The sequence below is a fragment of the Dinoponera quadriceps genome, unplaced genomic scaffold, assembly GCF_001313825.1.
Source record: "Dinoponera quadriceps isolate SergipeBrazil2010 unplaced genomic scaffold, ASM131382v1 scaffold153, whole genome shotgun sequence".
NCBI lineage: Eukaryota > Metazoa > Arthropoda > Insecta > Hymenoptera > Formicidae > Dinoponera > Dinoponera quadriceps.
Genome location: NW_014554275.1, coordinates 69,850 through 87,078, shown reverse-complemented (window position 1 = coordinate 87,078; position 17,229 = coordinate 69,850). Strand labels below are relative to the sequence as shown.

The 17,229-nt window shown below is 41.9% G+C and overlaps 1 protein-coding gene and 1 long non-coding RNA gene across 2 annotated transcripts in view; both read left to right on the top strand.

The window, feature by feature from the left end:
- Positions 1-533: 533 nt before the first annotated feature.
- On the top strand, positions 534-1,395 carry LOC106741605. Its single transcript, XR_001374195.1, has 3 exons — positions 534-647; positions 885-1,179; positions 1,277-1,395. It is a non-coding gene; the product is annotated as an uncharacterized LOC106741605 (long non-coding RNA).
- A 4,266-nt stretch (positions 1,396-5,661) lies between these two features.
- Positions 5,662-17,229, top strand: part of LOC106741609 — a 45,473-nt gene continuing 33,905 nt past the window's right edge. Inside the window, exons 1-2 of the mRNA XM_014613802.1 lie at positions 5,662-5,910; positions 15,745-15,989. Coding sequence (XP_014469288.1) covers positions 15,824-15,989 — 166 coding nt within the window. The 5' untranslated portion in view covers positions 5,662-5,910; positions 15,745-15,823. The remainder of the gene's footprint in view (positions 5,911-15,744; positions 15,990-17,229) is intronic.

Below are 17,229 nucleotides of genomic sequence, written 5' to 3'. Positions count from 1 at the left end.
TGATTCAAGTCCCATCGGCAAACGCGAAGAAAGTGTATTGTCTGTTCGAAAGGTTAAATTAAGTGAAATTTACTCGACGAATAAAACAACGAATTCGCCCGAGTCGAAATTTTGGCCTCATTTTAAGCTTTTAATTGTACAACGCAGCAGGTGCTAAGATAGCAAAAGAGGTAAATTTCAATTTTAATAATACAATTCACTCCTATTTCGTATCCTAGTGATGTTTTAAATTTCCGTTTTCGCTGTTCTAGCATCAGAAATAGATTGTTCAACGTGGCATGAAAATTAAATCTGCAAAATTAAAGGTTTGAGGAAAAAGTTAACAAGTGTCAATGTTGTCAAAGTAGATTTTTATTAGTCTGTCAAGTAGACACAAACTATCTTTAAAAGGCGAGTAAATTAGACACATGGAGGACTTCGTCGCTCAAAAACGAAGGTCGCTGCGGGACATCACGTGAAACGTAGACGCCAGAGGCGTTTGATCGCATATAAAACGTCGCTGATGATAACAGCGACATATAGTCCAAGGTATATAATACACGTTGCTTCGCGTGAGGCGCCCTTAGGTGCCGCCCATTGGTCTCGACGAAGTCGCGCCGTGCGTCACGTCTCGGAGTGTTGGCGAAGGTGGATATCGGAGGGCAAACGTAGGATATAAAAGAAAGAAGGGAGAGAGAGAGAGAGAGAGAGAGGGAAAAAGAGAGACAGACAGAAGAAAGAGAAGACAAAAAGAAAGAGAAAGGAGAGGCGTGTGGTTCTGTCTCGAAGGGTCCCCTCATTGCGGCGAGAAAGCTCGCCATTACTCGCAGTGTGCGCTTCTCTCTCTCTCTTTCTTTCTCTGTGTGTGTGTTGGTGCCTTAAATTAATGTACGCATAATGTGTAGGACACGTACGTCGGCCACATAAACCTGAATGGACCTTCGATATATTTTACGACGAGTCTACGCATTGTACATGCGGATCGTGCGCGTGTAGTCGCGCACGCTACACGAAAAGGTCGACGTGTGAAGAGGCGCGTTCGCGAGAGAGCATTGGCTGCACCTTCGACTGGATACACATCGAAGCGAACGAACAAGGAACGAATGCACACGTTCGTTGTTGCAATTTGGAGAATGTGTACAACGATGTGTACAATGAAATGTGCCGTAACGAGTCTGAACGGAACGTTTATTCGAGCCGGTTTGTTCATAAGATGGTTTATCGAAGAAAGTTCGTGCGCGTTTAGTCGCGAATATTCCTGACGGTAACATGAGATTTATCGTGTTTTCTTTCGCAGAAAGTTGAGTCCATGTGACCAATGTGCTATTATCAGCCTGATCCAATGAGATAGCCGATTTCCTGGCGGCGACCAGTCTACAATGGCAATAAACAAAAATCAGTGATAAATTTAATAAATATGAGTAATTAAAAAAAATAAAGAAAACCACGATTTTTACCATTTTTTTCGTGATGCCTGGGCCTGAGAGACCTGTGATGTTACTGCAGCGTTAAGATCAATATGTTACTTTCTATATACACTATATATATACACTACAAGCTATCGCTGGTATCATTTAAATCAGCAAGCTGTAGTCACTACCTTAAACTGCAAAGCGCTAATTCTTCTTTAATGTCATCCTCATTTTACTCTAGGTCTTGGGTCGTTATTATATCAACATTTAGCGATATATTATTGCATACATGGAAAAAAGTTAGTCTTAAATTAATGATAGATATTCTCATATATAAACAAAAGTATTATAATATTTTTAAAAGATTAATAAACAAATTATTATAAAGATGATTATTAAGATTTGTAATCTTGATTCGAATAAGTTTATATTGATGCAAGTATTAATTGTACTCAATTCAAGATTACATTTTTCTAAGAATATTATAATATTCTTGTTTATATATAAGAATATCTATCATTGATTTAACACTATTTTTTTCTGTGTATCATCTACATTCAACGTGTTATCATTGCATTTTACTTATTCACTCACTTTTCTTTCTTCCTTTCACGATAACTATCTACATTTATCAGATATTAACTTTAATTGTTGCTCTTACAGGATTTGTCCCAGAATATAATAAAGTCGAGATTCTATTCATCCCAGGCAGAATAAATTTCGGAAAAAGATGTCTGAAATATATCTAAAAAAGAAAAACAGAACGTCTTTTAAACATCTTTAAAATATTTTTTAGAAATTCGTTCTGCCTGGGATATTACACATTCGTTGTTCGTTCGCTCAGCGTATACCTACCCTTCTTCGAGCGCGACTCGACCGAAGCCGCGAATTCTATTTAATGAGCACGACGCGTGGTCACGTAATGCGAAGCACGCGAGAAGCGTCGACGCGAACGTTAACGCGAACGCGCACGCTCTTCGCGGCGTTTGATCTTCAAGGAAATTCCGAGTCTTTCGCGAACGACTTCCGTGAGTGATTTTCATAATAACGTAGACAGAAGCGACGGAAGATCGCCGATTTCATTTTAACAAATAAACCCCGGCGAAAACCTTTAGCGAAAACCACGCGATATCCACGCGCGAACTTGAAACGCGCTTAATCACATGTCCCTGCAGGGCTCGGCCCGTGTAACCGACGTATCATTAAGACCGGGCCGTTCCAAATGAGAGGGAAGAAAAAGGGATCCTCCCGTCGTGCCTCAGATCGGATTATACAGATATACGACGACGGTGCGTGACGGGCGCATACGTGTCGTGCCTGTAAGATCTGCGCGCGTGTCCCGCGAACAGATACGAGGCGTCTGCGATGCATTTCGTCCTGCGCTTCGTCGTTGTTGTGCGATATTATCTCGAGCATCTCAGATAAGCCGCTCGAGGAGCCGCCGATATGACCCGCGGCGCATGTTCTCGTGATTACGCAATTTTTTCTCCCCTTTTAACCCTTTGCACTCCGTTGTCGCCGTATTTGCGACATTAAAAAGCTAACAGTAAATCCGCTGTCGCCGTAGCGGCGACATGGTTGTTTTGCTGCCTCGGCGCCCTTAACAGTTAGGTAAGCAAAATAGTCTGTGCTTATCTTATAGTGTTTATGATACGTTTATTATGCTTACATTGTAATAAGAGTAAAAAGTGCTCTATTTAAGTTTATTTCGTCACATTCATAACGTTATAACCCTTCGTGTAGTGAAGATGGAAGGCGAAAATTTTGACAATAGTTGTGAAATAAGTGATGTGGAAGATGAACTCGATTTTGCGTTGCTTGCCGACGATTTAAGTGAAATAGAATTAGAAGATCATTTAGAGACAGATAATGACGATAGTGACGTAATAGTAGTTAGAAAAAAAAGAAGAATTGCAATTATTGAATCAGATTTAGAGGACGAAGATACACTATCTGTAGACGGCNTGTGGAAAAGCCAAAAATTGTTGTTAACTACACGGCTTCAATGGGTGGTGTTGATCGCGCTGATCAATACGCATCATCATATTGTTTTCTAAGAAAATCTCTTAAGTGGTGGAGGAAGATGTTCTTTTGGGGAATGGAGATGTCTGCAATAAATGCATACATTTTATATAAGTGTGTAAAAAAAAGCAAGAACGAAAAACCACTGTCCCATTTGAAGTTCGTCAAGAGATTAGTCGATCAACTTGTAGGTGAATTCCGCGATGATCGATCAAGACCTTCCACTTCAGCAACTGAAACAAGACTGGACAAAAAACTGCACATATTGCGAAAAGGCAAGAAAAGAGATTGTATTGTTTGTTCTAATAGACAGGAAAAAGGACAAAGACGCGAAACTTCGGAATACTGTGATACTTGTCCCGGTAAACCGCGAATGCATATGGGCAATTGTTTCGAAAGATATCACACTTTAAGAAATTTTAAGTCCTAAAATTTATGTTTTTCTTTTATAATATAAGTTAGAATATGTTTTGTTTATAAAATAGCTAAGAAATAAAAATTTTGTTTTATTGAAACGACTCTATTTTTCTTCTACATCATAGGTATGTACTTGGAACTAATATAGTGCTGGAGTTGCTGGTAGCCTCTATGCATTACTAGGCTGGAGTGCAAAGGGTTAATCTACGCGCCACGCAAGGCACGCACGAGCGGCCGTCCGACGCGAGTGACGGCCTGCGCGGAACGTCGCGCGGCTTCAAGTTTTGTTGGTGGTTTTCAACTTGTAAAGATGAAGCTATAAATGAAGGACTGTCTGTAATAGCCATGTAAAATATGCAGTAAGAGACTGAAGCTACCCGAGTTGAGATTTTGGTCCTATATTAACTCTCTACTTGGTTCTACCATTAAGTCTTCTTATGCAGAGAAAACGGAAATAACTTCTCATTTGTAGCATCAAAGGAGCGCTAATAATGTTCCTTTCATGCTACAATGGGAATTTAGACCTCTCAGGGTGGAATTTTATATTCTACTTTAGGTCTTCAAGTGGAGAAAACGGAAATAACATTTCCATTTGTCGTTCAAGCATCAAAAGGAGCACGATAGAAGACTTAATGTAAAGCTGAAATTTCGACTCGAACATCCTCTTCTATTTATTTCGTTTGAAATTTTTTCTTCTATTTCTTTATAGATGAGAAAAATACGGTAATGTTTACTAACTGATCCAGATAGTATGTAAACATTTAATGTATGCTTTATGATGGCATTTCAACATTTTTTTTTCTAAAATATGCTTATTTTGAGAAATATTCATTTATTACGCCATCATTTTAATCAAAATATTGACTTCTAGTTACTATAATAATTCCGGATTGCGTTCTCTTTCGGACAAAATAAGTAGCAATATTTATGGTATCAGAATATCGCCGCAATTTTCACGGTATCATGGACTTGTTCGATTCCTATTAGAATCTTTTCGTTATTCTCCAGATTTTACCCTTTATTTTATAGAGAATAATTGAGCGATTCTAATTGGAATCGAACGAGTCCATAATATACACTCAAACGATCTTTTTTTATATGTTGATAAAATGTTATATAAGGACGCATCTTAACGTATTTATGCTAGTCACGATGCAGATGATATATCGAAATACGTCAGTCCGGGGACTTTAAATAATTGCGGTAAAACACTTGGAACAACGCTTTGACCTTCTGAAAATCCACCTTGCCTTTGGATAATTAAATAATTTAGGACCAGACAAGAGTTCACGTCGGATCTTCCGTAGAAATTCTGCCGCCGAATAAACTCCCCGTTAAGTCGAGTCTACAATAGATGTTGCAAATCTTAAGCGTAAAAAATTGACCAATCGAATTATAGAAGAACAATCAATCGTGATTGGTCGATTTCTTACACTCGAGGCACCCTATTGTAGATACAGTCATTCGGGGAAATTCAACGCAAATCGAGACTCGATATCTGCGAGCCTCGTTACGTTGAATTCTCGCTCGATTCCACCGTTGGATTTGACGATGAATCGAGCGCGTTCAACTCCTTAACATCGGAGAGTCTCGTGCAGCACGATAACACAGGCTCGCTTCGACAATCGTAGGGAGTGCACGGCGCCAACGATACGGGCTCCGCCGGCGGCGGCAGTACATACGACCACGAGGGGGTTTCTCCTCCGCGATTAACTTCCAGCGGCTGCGGCGGCAAGCGACGGGGTGGTGGGGGCACACCGTGACGGCTGCATCAAGCGCTTACCACGAGTTTTCGGACGGCAGCGTTGCGAGACAGGTCTACGGACGGCGCTCTGCTTCTTTTTTCCCAACGGGTGTCTTTTCCGTCGTTGCTGTGAACCGCGTTCTATCGCCGCCGCCTCTGCTCTCCGTTTTCGACCGAGAGAGATCGCGCGCGCGCGCTATAAACAGCGTGTGTCGCGAGTGGACAGTTCGGGGACATGATTTTTCGTCTCCTCCGTGCGCTTCAATATACCGTGTGACACAGTGCGTGATCTCTCCGACATTCTCATGGTCAGCGACCACCGCGGACACCTGTAAGGTAACTATCTGAGCGAATGAAGGAGCGTGTTGTGTGTGCGTGCTTCGTCGAAACTTCCGCGCGGTCGATACCCGAAATTGAAGGCTCCGTGGTGACCCATATAGCGCCGCCCTTTAAAGATACCCCGGAAAATCGGCGGTGCGTTTCGGTCTCTGCGTGTTGGGATCGCGCACGTAAATTACAGATCCGATCTTGAATGCGCTTTCTTGCGCTTTCTACATATTAAATGAGACGAGCGCACGTCCGGAGGAAAGGAAAAATGTGGGAAACTGTAGAAAGTGCAGCCGAGGAAGCGGCGGTCTCGCGCGCGCAATATTTTAAACCGCCGGCTTTGCGAGTAAATAAATAAGGAGAGAACGCTCCTTCTCGCCTTTCCTTACAGTTAAGCGCTTCCGTCGTCGTTATCGTTTACGCGTCTCCACAAATGATCACATGATCGAGAGAATCTCGTAGGGAACCTCGAGACGATCATCGAGATTCGCGGACAAAGGAAACGGGGGAAGCGAATTTTTTGCTTCTTCTCGACTCTCGCGAGTTAGTGAATCGTTGGCCCAATTTAACCTCTCCTTGAACTTGTTCGGTTATTGGATTGTCTTTCAAGTGCTTGAGTCACGTCCCGTTGGTTTCCTTCTTTAAAGCGAATTCCCGCGCGAGTACGACATTCCACGACATTATCGGACGAAAGTTCGCAAATGCCGAAATATTTTCGGAGGAAATCTTACACGGAGGGGGGGGGGACTCTCGGGACATCGTCTGCTCTTGCGGCCGCCCTGCGCGGGACATAATTCTCTTCTCGAAACTGCGCCGGGCAATGCACTTTTCCTTCAAACGAAACGTAACAGTACGCACGGTGCGAGCAAACGACGCGGTAAATGCGGCAAAACATGCAGCGAGAACGGATCAGCATCGCCGATCGCTTGTTCGACCGCTATAAACGGCACGTTGCCACGATGTAAAGAAGAAGTGCGGAAGGAGAGCCTCAGAAAATCGGCGGCGATAACTCGCCGTTGGAAACACGTGTACCGTCGGTCCGCGGCCGTCAACTGCCGACGGACACGTTAGCCGCGCGAGACACGAGATTGACGCGCTTAAATCGTGGACTTTGCGCACGGCACAATAAGGCAGGGAGTCTAGAAACTTTACGTTATGCGGGAGATATGTAAATAGAGGTGAATTCCTGGCGGAAGCGTGCACGACGGGAATACATTCCCACTGAGTTAATTAATTTATCGTCGACGTCGCCGGAGACACTCGGAATAGTGTCAAAAGTCACCGACCCCGGGGACGAGAGTTCAAACAAAAATGTCCGGGTATTTATAAACAAAACGACGTAGGGGGATCGTACAGAGACGGTAATTTTCGTTCGATCGATTTACAAGAGTCAAGAAAGAGTGCAGAACGTGATTAGGTCGGGCAATTATATCACATTCGTTGTCAGTACTTATCAAATTATCGAATTATCGACTTCTCCTCCTGAAAGCAACGATCCTCCACCCACCTGGTAGCGGGAAACCCTCGGTATTAATAAGCAGCTCACTGCGAGATGTCGAAGCAAGATCTCGCGACGACGGAACTTATCGCAAAACGATCTATCATCGGGTGGGAAGCTACAAAAAAAAATTAAAATTTATTTGTGAAATATGAGGTTTATTTCATGGAAATAAACGTTTATTTAAATACGGCGAAACAAAATTTTATTCCTGGAAAATTAATTAATAAGCAAACTTAAGAATATTTCTCAAAAATATATATTGCATCGTTACGGTCAAATTTTTTTCTAACCAATAAGTGTCACAAAAAAATGAAAATGTCACAAAAAACATACTTTGTAAAATTAAAATTTTCTTTTTTCAGTGTACACTGAGAGAAAAATACTTTAAAATTTATTGAAATAAATCTTATTTCGTGCAAATAAATTTTTAAGTATTTTTTTCTTAGTACATACAAACAAATACTGCATTCAAGTAAATATTCTTGTTTCAAATATTTCATAAATTTATATGTCATAAAAGCATCAAATTTATTCAAAATTTCTGAATCCCCAGTAAGTTTGGCATTTCAATTAAGAATATTAAATTAAGATACCAAAACTAAAACTTCGATTTTACTTATACGTAATTAACCGAGTTTAACTTTTCTTCGAGTTTATAATATTCTTAAAAACAGAGAACAAATCCTTTTTCCGACTAAATGAAAATGAGCTTTTTTAATACTTGTGAGTATATTTTAATATTATTACCAAGAAAAAAATATTCTTTATTCAAATCTTAACCATTACTTAAAGGAAGAAAAAACAAACTGAGTAACTGCTTTCTTTCACAGTACGAGTAATATTTTTCTCTGCGATAAAATTTAAAAAAATTTGTAGAATTCGGGCGGCTATTATTGCTTTACAACGGCCGTAGGTAATGTCTGTTGCGTGTTGATAAATTTGACATAATGCATCAAAGAGGACACCTTGCGAAGGGTGGCAAAGCGGCATGTATTCTTGGCGCATGTTTCTGTTGCAAAGCGCCAAAGGCATCGCTGATCCCCGCTGCTGGCTTCGACGCACACGTGAGCCAGCACCGTCTGTGATCGATCTTAACGTCATCCGGCAAACGATTTAGCCGCCACCGGTACGACATCGCCGAACGGGTCAACGGCCCGGCGCGTAATTGTGACTACTTCGCCCTCGCGTAATCGGACCGCTCTTAAAAATGTACTCGGTAACGTCCCGTCAAGCTAACTCGCGATTCGAGCGGCAACGAATTAGGAAGATCGTCAGCGGCTTATTCTCTCGTTAAATGTTCCGACCAGTCTGACACGTTCATTATACCGGACACGCGTGTCGTAATGTAAATTCCACTTGAAATTAAGACATTTTCCGACGCGGGAAAATAAGTGCTACATTCAAGTAAATAATTATTCCATTTTTACTTGGATTAAATAAATTTTAGTGGGATCGAGTAAATATTATTTGAATGCAGAATAAAGTGCTTCATTAAAATAATATTTCCTTATAATCCAAATAAAGATTTGTTAAGAAGTATTGGAGTAATTACTTACTTGAATCTAGCGCTTTTTTCTGTGTACGATCATCGAGAACGATACCGTGCTGTCATGGTTTAATTCTTTGCACTCGAGGTCTCCGGAGCGGAGCCATTTAAAATTTGTCTTCAAACTCTTCAAACTCAAATGCAAATAGCAAGAGCAGAATATCCTATACACAATAGTTTTTATGATTTGTCTTTGTCCTTATGTTATGAACTGAAAGTTATTTGCATTGTCTCCACAGCGGAGTCCTCGAGTTTGAAGACAAATTTTAAATGGCTCCACTCCGGAACCCTCTAGTGCAAAGGGTTAATGATCAATAATTAGGCGTCGAATTTTTCCGGCGAACGAGAAAAGAAAAACCGAAACGCCTCTGTTCGATGAGATTTCTGAAGGTGACTTTCATTGAATTTTGGTCAGCCTGGTTGGCGATTTAAAATTGTTATCAGTCGAATATTACCGTTACGACATGTATAGATTTCTTACCATTGAAAACATACATCCGCATTCTGGCTCGTACTGTCAATTTTTTTTTCTTTTATTCTCTATTGAATATTACCTGTTTTATCTTGTTAACGCAAAAGGAGATTATGAACTTTTCGATTATTGTTGAATGACACGTCACAGAACCGAAAATTTGTGCCGGTAATTCTTATTGTTATTCACGAATCAGTTATTAATTATCATTAGACGCGCAAAATGACGTCCCGATTTTTCTATGATTTCCTCGAAAAGTATCTCGATATTCTCGAACTTCGATAACTTGAATCCGACTTTGGCGAAAGCTATCCTAAAACACGGCGCGCACGCCCGGTACCAGAACCGATTTGTCCGGTCGCTTGAGCATGTGTGCCGAAAGAAAAGGAATAGCGGCGGCTTTTAAGAGCCGTCCGCGGACAGCGAGAGTCCGGTCAGCTTTTTTCCCCCTTCCCGGTATTTTCTCCGGCGACGGAAATAAAAGAGGAGCTCTCCTCTCTTCTCTTTCCGAGAGAGACGAGTAGATCCTTATGAGCGAGCAAGCGCCCACCTGTTTCTTCTTCTCCTCTTCTTCACTATCCGAACTGGTTCCGGTCATGGACCACGGAGCAATGCAGACGCGCGGATCCGCTACACGCCTTCATTCTTCGCGCGCGCATTATCATAGAGAGAAGCAGCCGAATCGCGTTTACGGTGCGCCCGTGATCCGCACCGGCCGTGAAAAGCCCCGGTGAAGCCGCGCGGCAATTAATGCCGCGACGATAACGAGCCGGGTTAACGCATCGCCGGAGTGAATTCGTTAGGCAGCGAAATCGCGGCCGAAATAAACGGGAAACGTTCATTCCCGAATCGAAATCGCCGCGTGTCTTCATGAATGCTGTCCTTTCGAGTGGCACCGTTCAAGCGGTGGTTCTTGCACGAATGCCTCGACGAGAAGACAAAGAGAGATCGCGTGAGGTCGGTTCGTTCTAGATCTTTTGTAGAGGTCGCTGCAGCTCTTTTACAATGTCGATCGTGTGTAAAAAAAAAGGCTAAAGAAAGAAACTCGCGTTCTTTTTCCACATAGTTTGTCCGTTTTATTTATCGTTCGGATAATTTCTTTTGAGTTAATTAAGAGTTAATTAGCGAGTTTATCGTGCGAGATAATTGTGTATAATTTCACGCTCAGAATCGTCACAATTATTATTGTGCCCGCACAGGATACGTTCGCACGTGATAGCTAAATAACGCCCGCAGATGCTTATATTTTATTTGGATAATTAGTGATTTCATTGTTCTCAACGCATGCCAATATTTAATAACGTCGGTAATGTCGGTCGGTCCGCGTTTGCGTGTATGCGTGTGCAAATCGCGCCGCGGAAATTAATAAAATACATTTACGCGCGACATTTCGCCCGGTGAATTCCGGCGAATGCCCGTGTATTTCATTCTCCAATTACATATAAAGAATGCGAATTATCTGTCCGACCGATATGAACGCCGCGTTTATCCCACAGCGTTCGCGTACTAATAACTGCGGAATTTCACTCGAAAGTAGGCGGCTTTTGGAATCGGAACAATAATGATCACGGACTGTCTGAGACGCGACACGGTGAAATCCATAAAAAGCGAGCGAGCAGGTGAACGTGCGAAGACGTCGCGAGAAGAATGGTGGATAATACGGTGGAGACACAGAAAGAGGATTTAGGTCGCCGGTTAATTCCGTATCGTTCTTTCGTTTGCATGTGCCGTGCGCCGTTCTCGCGTGTCATACGACCTCTCGAAAGATTCACGTGTTTCTCTTCGCACAGGGGAAGAGAGTAAGATGACGACCTTAAGGTTGGTCGATTTTTCCTCATTTTCGTAATAACGTAAAAATAATGATTAATTTTTCCTGAATAGCTAAAACCTTGCCTATCATCTGCATAAACTGAAAAATGTATGGATAAATTAGAATTTTATTTAATTTACATTTTTTTGGGGACGTGTCATCATATTACCTCCATATATGAATAAGATGGCAACGATTAAAGATAAATTTAATAAATAATTTTGTTATATATAAAATAATTTTTACGAAATTTATATTGTTTTATTACTATAATGTTTGTAAAATAAAATAAATAAAATAAATAAATAAAATAAGAATAAAAATATTATTTATTAATTAAAATATGATATGTGTGATAATATAATTTTAAGAAAATAAAATCTAGGTAAAAACAAAAATAAAAACAATGATTTATAATTATATAATTTAAAATAAAATGCACGAATACGGCATCTTATCCGCACATGATATTTACATATGATCATATTACTTCATGGTCAATATATTTATTTGCTCAATTAAAAAAATATTCAGTCTGAGATATGAAAAATAATAATGCGTTATATGCAATTTTAGATATATTTTACAGTATCTTTATAAAGAAAATGAAAATATTTATTATAATTGGTAATTCTTTATGAAAAAAGATCACAAAATTATATATGAGCGTATCGAAAATATATTTTTTATTACATCATCTGCTGTCGTTGGCGGATTGAATTCAAACTTTATTATTACAAATATTATTTATTATTAAAAGTCTAATTAGTTGGACGTCGGCTCTTTATCTATTGTTAACTTCGAAAAATGAGCAAATTGAGCGTCATCTTTCCCTTTCCCCTACTCGCGTTATGGCTCCCGTGATGATTTGATCGGGACGAGGTAGAGCACCGTGGGCATTTACGGTGGAAATCGTCGTGAACCGTATTGGATCCCTGCTTCCTGCGAGCGAGCGAGACGATGTTTACGCACGCACGAAGAAAGATACTTCCGCGTTCGCAGGCGGAAGAAACTGAACGGTGAATGAAAGCGCACGCGAGCTGCGGGATGAGAACGCGGGGTTATGGACCGTTAAGCCCTCCTAGCAACGTAAAAACGCTTTTCCGTAGTTCTCTTCCAAAATTGCGAAAAAGGTCATTCGTCCTCTTTCCGTATTTTACGCTCTAATAAGGAATACCAAGAGAGAGAGAGAGAGAGAGAGAGAGAGAGAGAGAAATTCTAACGGCAAAGTTAGCACGGAGGATAATCAGCCGTCAGGTATGAATTTAAATTTCATTAATTAACGAATCTTTCTTCTCAGGTAACAGGCGCGGTAAATAAAGCCGTTTATCGCCGTGTACGCCGTAAAAGTGCATTGTTCGCCACGGCATCGTGATTTCAGGCACACACAAGCGCAGCATGATCCCGTAAACACACAACAATTTTCCTTCACGGTCGATCGGATGCGGGTCGCGCGCATCCAGGCTGTGCACTTTTATGGCGGTTCCCTCGACAAACCGGTCGGCATTCTCGTCAAGGCTTTTCCATCTTCGGCCGAAACCGTCGTGGCTATAATTAGCCGTCACGCGCGGCCCTCTGCCAAACTGCTGTTTCCTTCTTATGGGGGAGTTCTCGAGGAAATACAGGCGGCTCGCGACAAGTCCAAATATAATCGAAGCACACTCGGCGCATGAAAAATAAAGGACGATCCCGCTTCCCGCTTTGCTCTTCGCTAAATATACAGTGGGATAGACGCTTTATCTGGAAGAGCGGCGGTTATTCCTGCGATCTCCGTCACAAACGAACGTTCTATTTAATTTGTCTTTTCGCGCGATCGCGGAACTCTCTGTTCTTCACGCTCGCGGCCGGTGATTAGCATCTCGCTCTGCCCGGTACCGTTACGTAATTTGTCATATTTTTACGGGATTTGACATCACGGTGGAAATGCGCCCGTTGGATCTCGAGAAATCTAAAAGGAATGATTATGAAATCGCGCTCATTAAGGACTGCGAGTGAGATAGCCGTAAAGCGAGAGCGAAAAAATCAGATTAAATCGTGCCGTTGCTCAATTAGAGTGCCACTCGCTTCTGCCGCACACTTTGTTAGGGAGGAAAAAATTGAATCCGATGTTATCACCGTGAAATATCCTGTTAAAACTGTAATGATGTTAAATAGCGGGGATTACAAGCTCTCGGCGTTGTTTCCGTGATGCTGCAGATTCAAAGTCAGAGTCGAGAGGCGGATTATTAATAATCGGTCTCACGAATATCCGAGAAGCGTGCGGGATCCGATGCGAGCCACGGCTCGCTATCGATCCTTCGCTGGACGTGCCGCCACGTCTCTCTTTCTCTCGAGCTTTACGCGTCCAACGGCGGAATTAGCGCCGGTGCTAAAAAATCGTCCCGGTAATACGGATTACTCAATTTCAACCGCGACGGATCCTGATATTTGCGTTTATGACTCATGTAGCGGCGACGCAATGTCGGGGACCGGATTACACTGGCCATGAAACATGGCACACAGAGGCGAAAATCCCCTTGTCACCCTCTGTTGTCCCTCCCGGCGACCTAGGTTTCACCCTCGCCTGTACTTTTTCTTATATAGTTACCACACGAACACTATACTTGCGCTATGTACGTATGTATAATGTACGTTCGCCTTCGTTCGTTCATATACCAGGCGCCGTAAAAATTCGATGTCTTCACCGAGAGTACGAGTCTTGAAAAAAATCGACATCAAGGCTCCCTGACAATTTTGTCGGAGAAGTAATGGTTAATACAATATGAGTCGATCGAAACTTTCCGGTAGTTTATTGCCTATCTATATGTTAAGATATTGTTTATTAGAAAATTAAATAATATTATCCCTCAATTAATTTTATTAACGTCTACACGTAATACGGTGTTATATAAAAGCGATATAAATTGATATTATTATAGTTCAATCTCATATCATTATCTTTCATATTATTACTCCGAGCTAATGCGTGTTTCAAGCACACGCGGTATGCACGCGACGTACACGTGCGTCAAGTGTGCGTGTATATGCGCACTCCGGCTCTCCCACAATCGATCGAGCGCGCGCCGCTCACACACTATCCCATACTTATGTGCAGCTCTCTCGAGCTAGACGATGCACGGCGCAAGTTGCATGCACTCGAATGCACTTTCGGGCTGTCGTGCGAGCGCAAGTGCCAGATGGAAGGAGCGCCGCCGAGGAGTACCCGGGGGAGAACGAGCGTGATGTTTCTTCCCTTTGAATCCAACAAAAGCTCCTTTAGACGCGGAGGGAGTGCAACACTCCACGTTGCATTTGCATGAATTCGCAACAACAGCGGGCTGACTGTGACATGTCCTATGCGTTCACAATCTCGGGTTCTTATCTCCGTTATTACGGTTCCAAATCGAACTTTGATACGTTGTGCCGCGTGTGATACATTTGTGAGCTCTTATTATCTGTAAACATTTTTTCTCCTCCCTTATCGTTTATATTCTTACGTTTACATTTTTCTTCATGTGGTTGAAGTTTGGAACAAAATTTTTATCTTTGTGGTTGAATGTGCACACTTGAACTTTGTCCGGGGATCTTCCAGGCATTCGTTTTCAACAAACTATTTTTTTTTCTAACGTTCCACCGAGTGTAAAACTACTGTCGTTTGTTTGCACAAGCCACCGGACCTCTCGGAAGGGATTTTAATTTGTGCGAATGTTTGCGCGCGTGCAATCTTTTCCGTTTCTTTTTATTTGTATTAATATAGATACATTTTGTACAATTTTATTGTTTTTTTGCATATTTTTGTTTTTTATTAAGGTTAAACCAAAAAGAAATCTGATTTTCGCTTCGATTATCGCTTTAGCCACATTCTTCTTCGCAAGTTTCAAGTAAAATTTCGCTCGATATTTGCCCGTTCATTCTGTCCATGTGAGTTTCGGGAATGCGCACATCTATTTCGCGATTTTTCATCCTCGAGAATTCTCATTTCGCAACAACACGCCTCGCAGCTCCTCCCTGGGGACTTCCATCTACGAGAATGATTTTACACGGGCACGGGACGGCTACAGCGAGAGAGCGTCTGTTCTTTGATGGAAGGAAACATCTTTTTCAGTGTGTATGTGTGTATATGCGTGCGCGCGCGTGTGTGTGCATGCATGTATGTGTGTGTATATCTCAACACCCGCGCGAAACCACGTGAGATTAAAAGCTGCTTCGCTTTTTATTCAAGCTTTTATTCAAGCGTCTGGAAAGCATATTGTCCGCGATGCGCGACGTCACATGATTTCACAATCCCTAATATAACGTAGCTACGTTTGCATTTCATCCGTCTTGACTGCAGTCAATTATCTAAGCTATCAGAATTAATGCCGGTTAATTATTTCCTTTCGCACGTCTCTGAGCAGTGGAGTGCTTGATGTCTCTTATTCTGAACAAATATATCTCTCGTCCGCGCGGACGTAAGATACACCGCCGGACTAATTAATCTTGCATTCGGCCCGACAGCACCTCACCACGCATGAATATTTCACTTTGTGCTTCAGAATTAAAGTCGGATGGCTGTTCGCACGAGGCTCGTGCGCAGGAGCGCGGTGAAGCACGGAAAACAACGCAACAACAGAGATGACGCTACCAGTTTCTAGCTATGAGGAACTTCTCATCCAGGTGCGCGAGCTCACTCATGAGACGATCCTGCTGCAGCGCCAATTGTCCTCCGACCTCTTCGACAACGCCGATCCACCGGACGTGAATCACAATTTCTCCTTCGCGCAGAAGAACTATGAGAAAGGTGAGACGTGCCACTTCTCGCGCTATCTTCCGATCGACTCAAATCGAAATGCATTCCTCACGAACTTCTGTATCTCGATAGAATGTAGGGGAAGAGGGACAGTGATCGTGGCAGTTTCAGGATACATTTCTTTTTTTATATTGCTTCTTAAACGCAAAACTGATGTGTAGGTTCTTTTTTTTGTAAAGATCAATCAAGATTCTACGCTACAAGAATACACAGTTACGTTGGAAAAATAAAATATGTCCTGCTCAAAATAAAATATCGAATTAATACAACGAAAATCACAGTAATTGACAGTCATTAGAAATATGTTAATTAAAGAAATGTGTCCTGAAATGTGTCGCAATTTAGAGCTAGTTAATGATCGGAACTCAGTATTTAAGTTGCGCTACTGAATGATTTATTAGATAAATGCACTGTCCGCACACACCGTTACATCGGCGGCGATTGCAACCTAATGAGTTAATCAACACTGCAACTTAACCGATCTCTTCTTCGATGGATCGCTATTTCCCTTATCACCAACCAGCTGTACCACTCGATAATAGTGGTTAGTCTGTTTCGCGTTTAAATATATGCCGATATGTTAATATAACCTCTGCCTATCATATTGCCTCTTTCCCTATATTGATAAAAGAGTCGTTGACTCCCGGAGAGATAGTCGCTGTGTAAGAATTCCGCAAACGGCCGGTTTTATCGATTAAAACGTCTAGTCGGTGCCCTCTAGATGCATCGATCTCTAGTAGGATTATACTTCTTAGTCTAATTTCGAAGTGACTATACTTACGTATGACATCGCAACTGGTGCATTGAACTCTCGTTGAGCCTCATGGTCGCGACAATAGCCTTAACTGCGGCAGGATGCAAATGAGCGCCCGGCAAAATGTTACATGAGCGATAATGCGAATATTCGCGCCTGCTGCATTATTCATGTCTTATTAGCCTCGTAAAATAACATTATGCATTATTATATATGGAGATTAGTGGAAATATAAGGGAAAAATCCCCACGGGGTGTCGATGACATTCGACGGTAGCATTCGCACGGAAATTTTTTAGTGCATTCGGGCTGTGTTAGAAGATTGCGATGATAACCCTGCTGAGAGCGTTGAATATTCCCTACGTGTGTCTACCGCGTTATCAAAGCGGACGGGTTCACTTCCGAGAGTTTCGATAACGCTTACTCGTAGACTCTCGTTTCCTCGATGGTGTTATCGATGCTAGACGATCAGATCGTC